We start from the raw sequence: 16,310 nt of genomic DNA on the forward strand, positions 1-16,310 counted from the left end.
GAGTTTTGCTCCTTCAGCTCATGCGATCGCATGGCCAGCTGGGGAGGCTCACATGTTGTTGTTTTCTTCTGCCGACGATTTATATAATATAATATAATATATAAATTAATTTTAAGAATTAATTATATATTATATTATATTCATGTGCATAGTTGACTTGTAATTTTTAGTCCGTTGCGTCGAGCGTTGAGAGTTGACTCTGGTCCCGATTCCGGATTTTCGAACGTCCTTGCGTATAATTTAATATCTTGTACTTTGTGTTTTGCGTCTTGTACTCTTGTAGTTTTGAGACGTTTCTCATCAATAATTGGAACCTCTTTGATTGTACTTTGTACTTTTGAGCTTTTTGGTCGCTTGCGTCTTCAATTCGTCGAATCTGTCTTTTGTCTTCACCTTTTATTATTTAAACGAATATCACTTGTAAATAGGACAATTGCAACTAAAAGCTTGTCTTTCTTGAGGGATAATGCGATGAAATATATGTTCGTTTTTAGCATTATCAATGAGCTAGTGGGGTTCACTCAAGGTCATTCAAGACAAAGGCCCTAATTATGAACAATGAACATGAAAACGAATTTTGGATTCGAGACTTACCACTAGTATCAAAATGTAGCCGTGAACGAGGAGAACAATATTAACTCTTGCTCCAAAGATCGACACTCGAGTCTTCCCTTTCGATTTACCACTTTGATCTTGGGAAGAAATGTGAGTTTGAGAGAAATAGAGAAAATAAAAGGAAAAGAAAATGATAAAATGAAATATGTGGATGTGGTGTGGTGTTATGAGCTGGTCACCACGTAAAAAGACCATTATACCCTTCCACTAAACCCAAAATGACCAAAATCCGGATGCTGACTGGCCGCTAGGCGCGGCGCGCCTATACACGGCCGTGGCGCGGCTTCATGTAGAAATTCATTAAAGTCGTCCGTACAAAATCAAGCCTCTGAATGTTGTAGGTGGCGCGACGCACCTGTTTTCTCACGCGGCGTGGCTAACAGGCTAAATCGAAGGCAACCTTTTTCTCCAGGGACTAGTGGCACTTTCTGATGCACACTTTTACTGACACTTTCAGATGTACTAAAATTCAGGGTGTTACATAACCAAAACGTTATTTCTCTAAATAAACTATAACGACACATCATCAAAAAAGAAAATTGCATAAGCGCTCATTTGCTATTTTTAACGTTTTGACCCCGAAATTTCTGGATTCGAATTTTTGTGCCTGCAGTTAGTTTCTGATAAGATAGCTTACACTATTTCCTTAATCTTTTTTGTTCTATACCACATCTCTTTCACGAGCCACCATAATGGTCGAGCCCTATAAAGAATATGGACTAGTTCTAAAACAAACCCATTTTAATAATAAAGCATGATTAAAAGCCCGAAGATTACCAATACTTAGACCTCCATTTTCTAAGGAAGCAGGCGTTTGGTTCCAACTTACCCAAATTAGTTTCCTCTTCGAATCCTTAGCGCCACAAAAAAAATTTGCATGTAGACTTTACAACACGTTTAAAACTAATTCCGGGCATTTAAAGAGCGAAAAATAATAAATGCTAATCGTCCCCAAGACCGATTTGATTAATGTAAGACACCAACCATATGAAAAAAGATTAGCTTTCCACCTTGCTAAACGTTTTTCGAATCGCTCGACCATCACTTCCCCACTAGTGATACGACCCATATTAGCACCATTAGTAACCCGAGATACACAAACGGCCACAAACCGAAACAAATTAGATGTGTTAACGTTAACATTCAAACTGAAAAAGTAATAGAAATTATTAAGGATTTGAAAAGCATTATCAAGGAAATTTTTGTTCCAATCCGAAACAATAATCACATCATCCACATACAAAAGATGAGAAACATTTACTGACGGGGTAATAAAACCTGCTTATACATTCTTTTTGATGACCAAATGAAGGCCCTCCATAACGATCAAAAATAAAAAATAAAGGACTCAACGGGTCGCCTTGACGAAGACCACGTTGAACCAATAATTTATCCATCGGGCTCCCGTTAACCAAAATAGATGTCTTGGCCGTCACAAGACACATGTAGACCCAAGCACTCCCCTTATTTCCAAAACTCAAGATTTCCAACATACTATCGAGGAAACTCCATGAAACTGAGTCGTAACCTTTCTCAAGGTTAACCTTCAAAACCATAAGCTTTTTCTTTTTTATTTTTATATACCAATCCAACACTTCGTTCAAGATTAACGATCCGTCAAGAATTTGACGACCCGTAATATATGCCGTTTGTTCCTTACAAATCAATTTTCCCATAACTTTTACTATACGATTCACCAAAATCTTAGTAATAATCATGTACTGGATGCCAATAAAGGATCAATGTGATAAATGTTAACCTAGCCCCTTTCGGCAACCTAAAATCAATGAAGGCCTTTGATATCGCAGCTACCAGATCCTCTTTAACCAAGCCCCAATAATCCTTAATGAACGCAAAGGAATCATATCATGATAAATATATTTAGGAATCATTTTGTTTAAAGGTTAAACTAATGGGAATCGTTATATCATAAAATGTTTTAGAAAAGTAAAATCGTATATAACTCATAACAGGTTTTCAAGTTTTTAAATTACCATTTGCTGGTGAAGCGTAAGATATAGTCCGAAGGTTAGATAAACGTATGAAATTACTTTAATGAAAAATGTCATTTTTCTTAACTTGTCGATATCCATTTTCTAAGTTATCTATATTCCCAAATTTCTCTTTCACTCTAAATAATATGAAAGTTAACTAGTTAACACCTATATAGAAAATCGAACAGGAAACTCCACTAACCCTTGTCTAGTTCCTTCTTGTAAATCACTTTTCTAATTTTTCAAATATTGTTAAAATGGAAAGATTTTCTCAAATCAACGTGGACCTCACAACAGAGACCCTAATCATATTACAATGTAACTGATAATTCAATCATTTGATATTATCTTTTAAATTTCCCGTTGATAAACATATATTGAAACTAATACGTTTATGTAAAGTATTATTCATCAAATACTTTGTTAACGTTTTCAAGTCATATAATAATTTCATAACTTATTTTCATATCAACCAAACCGTTAAATGTTTTATTAATATTTCTCAATTTAATAATCACACATATGTATATATTCATACATATCTATTTACACATAATTGTTCGTGAATCATCGAGAGCGGTTGAAAGGTAAATGAATACATGAACATAGTTCAAAGTTTTTGAGATTTCAACATTACAGACTTTGCTTATCGTGTCGGAAACATATAAAGATCAAGTTTAAATTTGTTCGGAAATTTCCGGGTTGTCACATACTTTCCATGTTTTTCCGTGCCTAAAAGAAACACTTTGACGTTGTCGATATTTTGCATGTGCCGCTTCAATGACATCCGAGTCATTAGTTCCACTTCACGAATCTTTTTTGAATTGATTGTAAATAGCAATAAAAAGTTTGAGATCTCTTGACATTTTCGCCCATTTTTCGGTTATTTGATCGTTGTTCTTTTGACAACTAGCGACAAGATTATAGTTGAATAAAATCGTATTCCAAAACGAATCGTACGATTGTGAGGTTCCAATTTTCGTATTTTCCGTAGTATCGAGCCAACGTTCCGCCAATAGTTTTTCTTCATCCGGAGTCCAATGCATAATCTAATGTTTCGGACGTTCACTTACTTCGGTCACTTTGTTTTTCCTTTTCTTTTTGTTTTTTTCCGGTTTCAGGTTGTGTTCGGGTACGGTTTCAACAGTTGGTTGTGTTAAAGGTTGTGATCTTTTTGGAACTTATTGTGAAAAGAATGGTTGTTAATTAATAGTAGATTGTTGTTGTTGTGAATAATATGGGTTGATGTTTTGAAATTGTAATTGTTGTTGAAATGGTAGTTGAACAAATTGTTGGTGTGGTGTTGTTGAAATAATTGTTGTTGGTAGAAGGCGTTTTGATTTGGTGCGAATTATGAAAACTTGTTTTGGCTCGGAAATGAATTGCTAGCTTGATTCGATGACGAATTATTTGGTCCCGGGATTGGATTGTTGATCATATGATTGAAAAAATCATTGTTAGTTGGTTGAGACTTTTTTTGAAAGTACTTGTAGTGAGATTGTATGAAATGGTTGTGAGAATATATGATATGGTAGTGTAAATTAATTGTGTAAATAAGTTATATTTATAGATGGTAATTTATTGGTTTTGAAAAAAAATTTATATATATCAAATATATATGTTACATTCAAAAAACATGGTCAAAAAACAAGAAAAAGTAGTCGCGCCCCACAAATTGATCTGTTACCTTGTCGTTGCAGGAGCCACTGGCTTCGCCAGTGGGGAGCTGCTACCTATCCTCATTAGCCACTAATGAACCGTTAATAAGCTTGGTAAATAGTAATAGTAATAGTAATAGTAATTTAATACTTCCTCTATTCCTAATTTATAGTCCACTATTCTATTTTGAGATGTCTTAAATTAATTGTCCAGTTTCATAAATGGAAATGAATGATGCGAAGAAAAAAAACTTTTGTGCCCCTACTTTATTCATGTAAAACAAAATGATATGTAAAAAGTAAAAGGTAAGACTGAAAGTTAAAAAAAAGTACACGTGACAAATATTTTTTCTTAAACCATGTGTTTTTTGTCTAGAGACAGTAGATATGAAATAGATATAAGACGGAGGGTGTATTTCGTATTATTTAAAAAGAACACAAACGTTAACGTTACCGGGTTTAAACTAGATACATTTATAAGTACAAGGGTCTCTAAATCAACAATTAAAATACCAACAACAAAAAGTCTCTGGACATTTTTATTCACCGTATAGAATCCCATATCGTTACACAATAACGGATCACATGTTTTCCGGTAACCTAAATTAGTATATCATACACTTTATCATCTTCCGGCGATCCCTTGTTTCGCGTAAATTGTCAAATTACGTCGCGTTGCATAGTGTCCGAGTGTGTATTTGCGTTTAGTTTCAATTAAAACACCGTTAATTTACAGACATGATTAAATTCTGGTAATTATGTTTTCTTCTTATGACGCATCTTTAGGGTTTTTGTGTTTTATACATAATGATAGGTTTTGGGGTTATTTATTTTGTATCATGATATGATTCATAGAGTCGAAGCTCACGTAATTTATCAGGGTTAGGTAGTTTTGATCGAGCATTTGATCCAGTTGCAATTGTAAACCCATTGGGCCCGGGTGCTTTGCTACTCCCGCAATCCCAAACAGCTTCCCTTATTTCTTCTTCCATAACCAATCGTTCAAGCATGCACAACACATCTTCAACATTAAGAGTGACAGTCGGACTAGAACAGGAGGGGAATGATATTTTAATCGCAAGCAAATTTGTCTTTGTAGAAGGTAAATTTTAATCGCGAGTATTTTTCATGGTTGTAAAAGTCCCCTGACTAGGTCGACTAGTCCCTGATTTTTTGAGATTTTGAAGTAGTCCGACTAGTTTCCAACTTGACCTCAAAGTTGTCATAATTCCAAATTTGTAGGTTTAAGTCGGATTTGTATATTCCTCTTATTAGTTTTGGATTAGGAAAAAAAAAATTTATCAACTCTAAAAAAGAAGAGGTATAACGGACTAATCGATTAAGTGGTCCTGTGTTACCCCTAATTAATATTATTGTCGCAATACTGAGAGATTCTCTAATGTAGGAAATAGCATTAAAGGCCATTAGGCTGGTGGTATTGTGATAATATTTCAATTATTCAATCACGAACAGGAAGAAAGGTGGGTATGGTAAGAATTCTGCTGTAACTGATCATTCTATTGATGATATTGTAGTTAGTAACGATGATATTATTGCTAAATCTATTGGTGAAACAATTATTGTTGCTAAACCGACTGTTTCTGCTAGTCCTGTTGTATTCTTTAAGAGTTCAAAAGATGGTAGTTATAATGAGGTTGATGTAAACCTAGTGGCTGCTGCTGAGAATGCTGTTAAGTTATTTAAGAATGATGGTATTAGAGAGTCAATTGTTGTTCCTGATGATTTCTCCCAATTTACATTGGGTGACAATGTAACATTAATGAATACGAAGGATAATAATAGCGGTGATAAAGATAATGTTGTTTCTGGAATTAAATCTACAACAATGGAAGGGGTTGAGACTAGTGATGGGCAAGGCAATACAAATACTAAAACCCCAAGAGCATGGGTAAATCCAAACATCACTTTTGCTGACTTCTTAAAATAAAACAAAGATGAAGAAGAATTAAAAATGGAGTTCATTCCTCCTGTTTTAATGTCTAATGGTCAAAAGAGAGTAGTTTTCTCCGCTGAGGAGGTTAAGAAGGGCGGTAGTGCATTTTCTCTTCAATTATATGGGTATTTTATTGGAACTTCTATGGATTATAGGGTTGTTAATGCCCATCTAAGGAGAATGTGGCGGAGGTATGACCTTAAAGAAATCGTCAAAACAACTGCAGGATTTTACTTATGCAAATTTAAAAATGAAAAGGGTATGAAGGAGGTTCTTGAGAGTGGTCCATGGTTAGTTAATAATGTTCTTTTTTCGTGAATCATGGGAACCTGGGGTTTGGCTTGAAAAAATTGAACCTGAAAAAGTTCCAATTTGGATTTGCATTTACAATATTCCCATTGAACTATGGAGTGGCAGAAGTATGGGTAAACTTGTTAGTGGTATTGGTAGGCCAATGTTGATGGACAAAGTTACTTCAGAGAGATGTTTGAGTAAAAGTGGAAGACTAGGTTTTGCTAGAGTTTTGACTGAAGTCAATGCAGCTGATGATCTTCCTAGCTTTGTCGAATTTTCCTATCCTGTGATTGGTTCTTTTCCAGCCAAAGTGGGTAAACTTGAGGTGACTTATCAATGAAAACCGCCTTTATGCACTCATTGCAAAGTGTTTGGGCACTCTTTTAATACTTGTAAAATTAGGCCTAAAACAGAAGATGAAGTATCTGCACAAGTGTTAAAAGACGCTTTGAAAATCAACAATGATGGTGAAACAGTAGATTTAAATAACCAGTGTGTTGAGGACGGCTCTAAAGTTGTTGGTAAGAAAGGAAGGGTATTTCATAAGTTGAATTTTGATAATAATAAAAGTCAATGGCAGTCAACAGAAGCAAAAGGTATCAAGCAAAATGCGGTTAAGAATAATTATGGTATTAAAGACAATATTGCTGTGGAGGAAACAGATTGGAATGTGGAGTCCCAGAAAAATCGAAATCATAATGTTTTAAGGAAAAGAGATAAAGGAAAGGGCATTGATGGTGAAGGAAATAATAAGACATATTCCAAAGATAGAATTGAAACAAACAATCCTTTTTATGTATTAGTAGATGATGAAGGTAATGGTGATTGATGTTAAGTTTGATAATACTGCTCCGAAATCAGGATATTCTACATCTTGTTAGTCTCTTACTTTATATCTAGTATAGGTCCTCGAGTTTCGCTCAAATTAGTGTTACTCATGTTGTAATCCTCTTTGTATCATTTCCTTATCAATAAAATTATCTTACTTTTCAAAAAAATATATATATTTGTGATGAAGGTGTGCGAGAATTAGCTTTTCTTATAAAAAAAATGTCTCAGTAATAGCATAACTTTCATTAAACATTTGATACATAGTTACACCATACAACATTTTGTCTTCCAAAAATTCCTAGGCAGGAAGATGTGTCCCGGCCTTTGGGTTCTATTCCAAAGTTCTAATTTAGAAAGAAATGAAAGGGACGGAAGAGAATTTTAAAAAGATTGGCGTTCATGAGTTTTGATAGGGACTTTTTTGCTCCGTTGGTCCTTCAATTATACACGAAATTGCAATCCGAGTCCCTCAAGTTTTTTTTGGATTTTCGAGTCCTTAAAATTGCAAAATTTTGCAATCCGAGTCCCTCCGTCTAACTTCCGTCTAAATTGACCGTTAACCTTCTACATGTGCCATGCATGTGAGGGTAAAATCGTCTTTTTACTTTTTCTTTGACTTTTTGCATCGTTGGTCCTTCGTTTATAAACACTTGTATTTTTCCTTTATTTTATTTTTTCTTTCACTTCCATCTCTACCTAATCAGTTGACTTTATTAGTCATCATCATTACCCTCATCTTCTTCTTTTTCTTTGAACCAAAACAAAACCCAAATCGTCATTTTCCATCGACTCCTTCCCATCTTTTTTTTTACAGATTTAGTTCATCTTTAAAATCCACCAAACTCAAACCCTCATCAAATCAATATCATGCCTGCAAATCAAACCGACCAAATTCAAAATCAAACCCAAATCTTAAATAAAATCAAACTCAAATCCAAATCTTAAATAAAATCAAACTCAAATCCAAAATCAAAACAAAGAAATAAATCAAACTAAGTCCTCGCCACCGTCGCCGCCTCTGTTTCCACCATCGCCACCGCCAACACTGTTTCTATTTTCACCGCCACCATCGATGACACAACAGTAGCGGCAGGTGTATGAAGTTGGAGGAAGACCTACCAGAAGGTGTATGAAGGTGGAGTCTGACGATGGCAGAAGACCCAGCAGAAGGTGGAATCCGACCGGTCAGATCTGGACCACCACCACCACGATGTTGTTGCCGTTGCCGCTGCTATCTCCGTTTAGTTTTCCGTCAGATTTGTTGTGGATTTAATTTTGCAGGTTTGATTATGATTTAAGTATTTGATGTAGGAGTATAAATGAGTATAAATGGATTTTATGTGTACTGCCGCTGCTATCTTCATTTGGTTTGATTATGATTTTAACTTTGTTTATGTGTACTGCTAATTTTGTTGTGGATTTAATTATGCAGGTTTATAAGTATTTTTCTGATCAAAACTTAATTTATATAATTATATTCCAATTTATTAATTATTATTATTATTTATTAACCGAAACTAGGATAAATAAAGAATAAATAGTTAAAAATTGATTTTTATTATCATTAACTGATGAAAATTTGTAATATAATAGATCTGATGAAAACATAATTTTTATAAATTTATTTGATCAATTAAATAATTATTATGTATTTATTATTGAATCGGCTAGTATATATATAATAAAAAATCTATATAAATTGTTGTAAACCTTTTAAAACAGTAAAAATAATTTTTACAAAAGATAAAAAGTAAAATTAAAGATTAAAAAAAAAGATAAAAATTCGAATTAAAAGGTTGAGGGACTCGAATTGCAATTTTGTGTATAAACGAAGGACCAACGAAGCAAAAAAAAAGTCAAAGACTAGAGTAAAAGACGATTTTACCCTCACATGCATGGCACATGTCAAAGGTTAACGGCCAATTTAGACGGAAGTTAGACGGAGGGACTCGGATTGCAAAATTTTACAATTTTAAGGACTCGAAAATCCAAAAAAAAAACCTAAGGGACTCGGATTGCAATTTCGTGTATAATTGAAGGACCAACGGAGCAAAAAAGTCTTTGATAGGAAAGAAATGAAAGGAAAGGAAGTGGATGGATAATTTCAGTGTAATTTTCCATCAAACACTTCCTTCCTAATTGAAAGGATTCAAGTTCCCTCCCTTCATTCCCCTTCGTCTCATTTCATTTTTCTTATCAAATAACTTTAGAAACACACCCTTGGGATTTCGTTAAAAATTAAAACATGGTTATTCTCCGTTTACAAAATGTTGTACCCCAGTCCCGGTGCGAGAACTTACAAAGAAATAACAAATCATTCATTCAATGTAAATTGAAAAAAGTTTCCCCTACAAATGGGTATTCCAAAGTGATATATGGCATTGTAAATTACATTGTGTTATGAGTTTCATGTTTTGTTGTTTGTTTGATATACAGTTAGGTTTTCAAATGTCAAATTCAGTTTTTGTTCAATTTTGCTCACGAAATTTTTATATCCAAATAAACTGAGCCGATTGACAACCCTTGTTGTTGGTGTCAATTTTAGATTCAAGTTATTCTTAGCAAGACCACTGATATCCATACTCGTCCTCACCTTGTCCTCATCATGTGCTCGAGAGCACTGATATTAGCAACCCCGCCCTCACCTTGACCTCAATTGCCCTTAAAATTTTCTTCACAAAGCACAACCTAGGGTGACTGTTTATACTTTAGGGTTGAACATTTGTAATTTTGTTTATTTAATTAATTTGGTGAAGTGATAGTAATGAATGATATCATGGATATTAATGATTATGTCATGGGAAGGAAATATGGGAAGAATATTGATGTGACTGGAGATGAGGAAATAGATCATGGATGAGAGTTGTCTAAAAAAAAAGAGGGTAAAACCGACCCTCTAGCAGCCCCACACCGACCGGTCCACGGCCAACATGTGAGAGGAAAATCACATAACCCATGCGATATGGGACAGAGGGATTGAACCCATGACCACCGCTTTATGTTGCATGTCCTCCAACTACTAAACTACCATCGCGGGGACTAGTTGTCTAATCCATTTTGTTAAAGGGTTTCTTATCATATCTATTAGACTACTACGGAGTATTTCGGTATATGTAATTTAAAATTAAATAGGAGGGTAAAAAGAATGTGCAAACAAACTTTGAGGTGCAGGTCCCCTTGATACAATTCAAGTATTCAACCCACTTGTTTTGTCTTACTTAAACCAAGCAACCACAAAACAATGTCCATAATAATTAAATCTTTACCATCACCAAAAGGCACATTAAACATTACAAATAAGAATTGCCATCTTCATAAACAGATATTACAAAATCGCTAATCGGGTAAAAACTACTGATTAGATTCGTTCCACATACGAAAAAGGGATCAGTAAGTCAATCAATCTTAGAATACCTTTTTAATTCTCTACTGCTGGTGGTGACTCTTTTAGTGCATCCTCTACTTTGACTTTTTCAGGAACAAAATCTGATAATAAACAAACACAAGATAAAACGGATATAAAACATGTTGAAAAATGATACTTTTGGATAGAATTTTATGGGTAAAAAAGAAACGAATTTGCAGTTGTGATTGGGCGTGTAAGATACCTGAAAGAAAGTCCAATCTTCTTCGTTTACTAACAACCGATGCTGATTCAAGAACACAAATAAGAAGATTTGTTAGAAATTTATGATATTTATAATACTTTAATGCGAACATCCACATACTATACAAGTTTGAAACAATTTAGTGTCCCCAAAATGTTGCCCATGATTTGATAAAATGTGTCTTGTACGCGAAAACTGACTATTCAACAAGTAACCTTCCATCAAATTAATATTTAAGATTAATGTGCAAATACAATAAATAGAAATGACTTGGATGGTACACGCCGACCCGTTCCGCATAAGTGCTCAAACCACCAGGCCAACAAACTCATATGCGATCAAACTGGGCGTACCGCCAAAGCAAGGTTGTTAAAAAAGGTGGCGACGGCCGAATGGTGGTTATCCTGACCCGTTTCGCCCAGATCAGTTAAAAAGTCGGTAAATCGGGTCAAAGTCGGCTGGAAAATGGGAGTACATATAATTTCAGCATTGCTAAATCTGACCTATCATATGATACTTGTTGACGAGGCTAAGGAAGAGAACTTACAAAGGCATTTGTAATCGATATTCTTCTTGCGATCCAGAAAAGCACTAGCAAATGCTTCAGTAGTTAACAGCTGGAGAAACTTTTCCTGCATATAGATATATACAATGCACATGAATTTAAACAGTAGAAATGCAGCAAATAAAGGAAAAACCTCAAATAAAAGATTGATGTCCCAATAAGTTTCAATTTTAATTGAGTTGCAAATGTTTGAACATCAAGATGCATGTAGATGTGGCTACTATATGGTGTCTGCTTATATCTTGTAGCTAATCGTGCTTAATTTAAGCATTTTAAACAACATTGAGACTTCACAATTATTGTGTCAAACAGGTAGAACTAGGATCACAAATTATTAACAGAACAATTACTATCACAATTTGTTATTAGAAGCCAGATTGTTATAAAGTTAAGAACTTGAGATACGTATCTGGATTAAGAATGTATCAACCTATGATCCAAAGTTTATTGTTTGTATCCAAGTTCATTTTTATATTTTGTATTGTCTGTCTCTTAGCAATATCAAATCTCTTCATAAATAAGTAAATCATTATCTATATAGACAACATTAATCATTTTAATTATAATACAATATATAAGTATCTAAACAAAACACTGTCTAAACATACAAACATTTCACAATTAAGTATTCTATAACATATGTTTCAACATGTCACCTATCCAGGCTAATTGCATTATACGAGTCAATTTACCACAACAAACCTAAAATGATAAAAAGTAAGCAAAAGCAACAAGATATAAAAACCCTAATTTAACCAAAAAAAAAAAAAAAAACAAAAAAAAATAAAAAAAACAAATCAAGTGTGAGAGAGATGTATTATACCGAAGCTTTGTTAATGACGTAAACAGCATCTTGAGTAATACGAATATTCGCATCTTCACTCTTAATTATCCGACTCACTCGATTCATCGGTATTTGATACAATATACTACTACTAACACTCTGTTTCAAATCATCATTTCCGTTAACTTCTATGACTTCATCTTCTCTAGAACCTTCTCCTTGTGGTTGTGATGCCTTTGTTTTTGATTTTGATGATTTTGCTTTTGTTCCGTTACTGTGACTGTGAGAATTAGAAGTTGAAGACTTAACAACCGGGGGTTTATCGGTTTCTTTGATTTTAGGTTTACCGTTGGATTTCGCTGATGCCGTGATTTTACTTTTTCCGGTGCCGGAGTTTTGCTCCGTCGCCATTTTCTTCTGTTGTCGCAGGAATCTTTAAACTAAGTGATTGAGCACGCTACTCGCTTGTTTTGATATATTTATATATATATAAACCCGTTAAGCTAATTGGGCCTGTTGTAAAAGCCCGATAAAATTATATTTTTTTTATTTATTGTCATCGAATACTCTCATTTGCCAGCCACGCACGCGCTTTCGGCGGAAACCCGAACCGCATTACAGGGAGCCAAACTTTAAACCATCCCGAAAAGTAGGCGGGTCGGATCTGGGTCCGGAATACGGATCGATAAAACCTCGCCGCAGCAATATGGCTTTCGGGAAATAAATCCCACAGATACTTTTAAGGGGAGGGACTCGAACTTGAGACCTCCCCAATATCATCTCAATAATCAAGTGTAAAAGGGTGAACCATTGAATCACTGGGGTGGGTTCTATAGAATTATATTCTAAAGATAATGTTTTGTCGATGGTCGGTCCCTGAATTTTGTATTAAACATTGCAGGTGATCTTAAATTAATTTTTGACTTCGTTGACCCTGAACTTTTAATATATTTCATAGATAACCTTCGATTTAACAAATGTTAAATTTGTTCCGTTAAGTTGGCTCATGTGGGTAGCAGCTAAGGGGTATTTTGGTCAGTTTAAAGAAGTCTTTTGTTGGCTATTAAACTATCACTTATGTTTTCTCAGTGAGTCATTCTCAAACGTCCGAAGAAAAACAAAACCCTAATTTTGTCATCGTCCCCAAAAAATCAAAACCGTAAATCAAATTCGAAATGGTTACCGTAAATCAAAATCGTAAATCAAAACCGTAGACCGTACATCAAACCGTAAATCAAAACCAAACAACCGAAGGTTTATCAGTTTCCATGCTTTTATTTTTACCGTTCGATTTCGCTGATGCGATAATTTTGATTTTTCCGGTGCAGGAGTTTTGCTCCATCGCCATTTTCTTCTGTTGTCGCATGAACTTTTAAATCGGTGATGTATCACGTTACTGGCTTGTTTTGATATATTTATATAGGCCTGTTAAGCTATTTGGACCTTTTATAAAAGCCCGTTATTATAATAAAGAGTTAAAAGATTTTGAATACTAGCGGGTTGACGCAAAGCTCATTAACTCGCAGCAACCAACTAGGCCTAAGAAGAAAATTGTCGTTCAAGGAGTCGAGTTGAAGATCTTTAAGGTGTTTGATGTGCTGGATCGTAACCTTTATTTATGAACGGATTTGAGTTGTTTTGTTACACGAATTGATTTATTGTATATGTGGTATTTTATTGAATTCAGGTTGATTTCACACATATATAGGCAACTAGTCCTATTCATGTAGTTTAGTTTGTTGGTAAATCCGATTCGTTCCACAGGGAGATGGAGTGTTTAATGGTTTTTAATAGTCTTTGATGTCAAACTTAATTAAAGGGGGTTTTGGATTAGGAATTTATAATATAACAGTAACAGAAAATAACTTAACTAATTTACTTCATAAATAAAATTACAAGATTACAATAAATAACTTAAAAAAGAACTAAATGAAATTATGCTAATTATGATGCATTAATTATATTACTAGATGGTAATTAGTAAAATAGTAATTTTTAATAAAACTATATGTTTAGAATTTTGTTTTGGGTAATTATAATATAAACTTATTTAAATTAACTAAATGACAAGTTTTAATTATATTAATATAAATTATTAGGAATAGTAATTTAACTAATTACAAACTAATTATAAGTTATAAACTTTTAATTAACACTAATTATAAGGTTAAAACATGTATTAAGGTATTTTATAATAACTAATATTAATTATATAGTAATAACCTAAATATAAATAATTAAATAATTAAAACCCTAATTTTACCCTAACTGGTACTGTAGCAGCGTTATTACCTTACGCGTTTCGCGTATTTATACGCGTATCGCGTATAATTTAAAACCTACGCGAATTGTGTGATTCTGATCGTACAGTTTGATTTACAGGCATATGCGTTTCGCGTATACCATACACGATTCGCGTATGACTTATACGATGTGACAAACAGTCTGGTACGAATTTTAAGTATTTTTATGTAATCTTTTATATTTTATAATAATAATTCGTAAATAATAATAATATTACGTTTACAAGAAATAATAATGGGATAAATGGGAGTGTTTACTTAAATGTGTCACCCCTAGGTCCATGGATTGTTTTGAGTTTACGCCCTATTTAAAATGTTTTAGTAATAAACTTTATATTTTTCTTTCGAATAAATATAAGGTTAAGACTAACTAAATAAAATCTAATTTTCATCGGATTCTTTTTAGATAGCTACTATTCCTTAAGTATTTAAATTGAGACCTAGCCTAGTTTTGACTTTCGCAAATACCCAAATCGTAACGGTTTCCCTTTTTACAATTTCACTGTCATATAATTATTGATATTACCCAAACCACCGAAGTTTATTTCTAAATTGGTGTTAATAACTTATCCATAAATTCGTCTAGATCATTTTTAATGTTGAAGCTTAATTTATGTAAATAAAAACAACTTTCGTTATTTTAAATTTAATAAATTAAGTGGCAAGAGTTAAATACCTAATTACATAAAAATGGTTCTTTTAACTAGGCTCAATATTAAAAATACTAAAGTTACATTTTAACTTTTACAATTGATAATAATCCATTTCACTAGGGGCTCTACATCTAAGCAAACACTATGAAAATTTAGATATTCATTACGCTAGGGTAAACATAAAAATATGGATATGCAAACATAATAACAACGATAATTTTAACAGAGTAAACTTACTAAAATATCTTCACTTTCATTAACTTCAAACGGTAGAAAATTACAATAATAACACCCCTTTCACGCGTACAATAACACCCTTAATCACGAACAATACACCCTTAATATTTGAAACTATCCTAAATATTGAACCTTGAGATTAAAATGAAAATGATACAGAGTACTAAAAATAAATGACAATAATTTGTATGTGTGTATAATAATTGTCTCCTCTTGCTTTCAACATGTACTCCGTATTTATCATTGAGAAATAGTAGTAGGTGAAGCTTAATTGGTTCCTTGCTGTAGCACAATTCAGAAAAAGAATTGATTTTTAAACACAAAAGCAGCCGCCCCATTTCAGTTTCATGATTAACTCGGCCTAACATTACGCGTTTCGTGTAGAGGTCACACGATTCGCGTAAGGCTAAATTACTACGCGTTTCGTGTAGATCTACACGATTCGCGTAAGAGATAATGGCAGTTTTCTTTATTTTTCTTTTTCGTTTGTTCTATGTTGACCTCGTATCGACGTGTAACATTTTGGATGACTTGTTGTAACCTTTTTTCTTTAGTTTTCTTCGTTCTTGAATTCGGATGAACGTTTCCTCGATATATTTGATTTAAACTCATCGTTTATCGTCTTTTCTTCCAACTTCACTTCTATGTTTACTTTAATCGTTTTTCTCGTGAAATGCGCATTGAATGTCTTTGTAGATGGTAAAAACCTATGAAATATAAGTGATATTGCGTTGAATAATATGTATGTTTAGAGCAATATCAAAATACCCCACACTTGAACGTTGCTTGTCCTCAAGCAATTACATCTTTGAAC

At 33.5% G+C, this 16,310-nt stretch overlaps 2 protein-coding genes across 2 annotated transcripts; both read right to left on the reverse strand.

The window, feature by feature from the left end:
- Positions 1-935: 935 nt before the first annotated feature.
- On the reverse strand, positions 936-5,259 carry LOC139875681 (uncharacterized). The gene is made up of 6 exons (XM_071862994.1): positions 5,136-5,259; positions 3,683-3,789; positions 2,338-2,457; positions 1,894-2,159; positions 1,626-1,763; positions 936-1,125 (listed from the first exon to the last, which is right to left on the reverse strand). The coding sequence occupies exons 1-6, from the start codon at positions 5,257-5,259 to the stop codon at positions 936-938; spliced, it is 945 nt and encodes a 314-aa protein (XP_071719095.1).
- Positions 5,260-10,580: 5,321 nt separating this feature from the next.
- Positions 10,581-12,741, reverse strand: LOC139877627 (uncharacterized). Its single transcript, XM_071865054.1, has 4 exons — positions 12,343-12,741; positions 11,502-11,586; positions 10,955-10,996; positions 10,581-10,832 (listed from the first exon to the last, which is right to left on the reverse strand). Exons 1-4 carry the CDS (start codon positions 12,712-12,714, stop codon positions 10,765-10,767), a joined length of 567 nt encoding a protein of 188 aa, XP_071721155.1. The 5' UTR covers positions 12,715-12,741; the 3' UTR covers positions 10,581-10,764.
- Between the last annotated feature and the right edge of the window lie 3,569 nt (positions 12,742-16,310).

The sequence above is a fragment of the Rutidosis leptorrhynchoides genome, chromosome 11, assembly GCF_046630445.1.
Source record: "Rutidosis leptorrhynchoides isolate AG116_Rl617_1_P2 chromosome 11, CSIRO_AGI_Rlap_v1, whole genome shotgun sequence".
NCBI classification, from domain to species: Eukaryota; Viridiplantae; Streptophyta; class Magnoliopsida; order Asterales; family Asteraceae; genus Rutidosis; species Rutidosis leptorrhynchoides.

Excerpts from the sequence above, each read along its gene's own strand:
- LOC139877627 (XM_071865054.1), bottom strand. The coding sequence starts at position 12,714 with ATGGCGACGGAGCAAAACTCCGGCACCGGAAAAAGTAAAATCACGGCA. Across the intron at positions 11,587-12,342 it reads ACGTCATTAACAAAGCTTCG|GAAAAGTTTCTCCAGCTGTT; the intron begins GTATAATACATC and ends ATCTATATGCAG. Across the intron at positions 10,833-10,954 it reads AAGATTGGACTTTCTTTCAG|ATTTTGTTCCTGAAAAAGTC; the intron begins GTATCTTACACG and ends GTTTATTATCAG.
- LOC139875681 (XM_071862994.1), bottom strand. The coding sequence starts at position 5,259 with ATGGAAGAAGAAATAAGGGAAGCTGTTTGGGATTGCGGGAGTAGCAAA. Across the intron at positions 2,458-3,682 it reads GGAAAAACAAAGTGACCGAA|GATTATTGGGGCTTGGTTAA; the intron begins GTAAGTGAACGT and ends GCGTTCATTAAG. Across the intron at positions 1,764-1,893 it reads CAAAAAGAATGTATAAGCAG|TTTGAATGTTAACGTTAACA; the intron begins GTTTTATTACCC and ends TTACTTTTTCAG.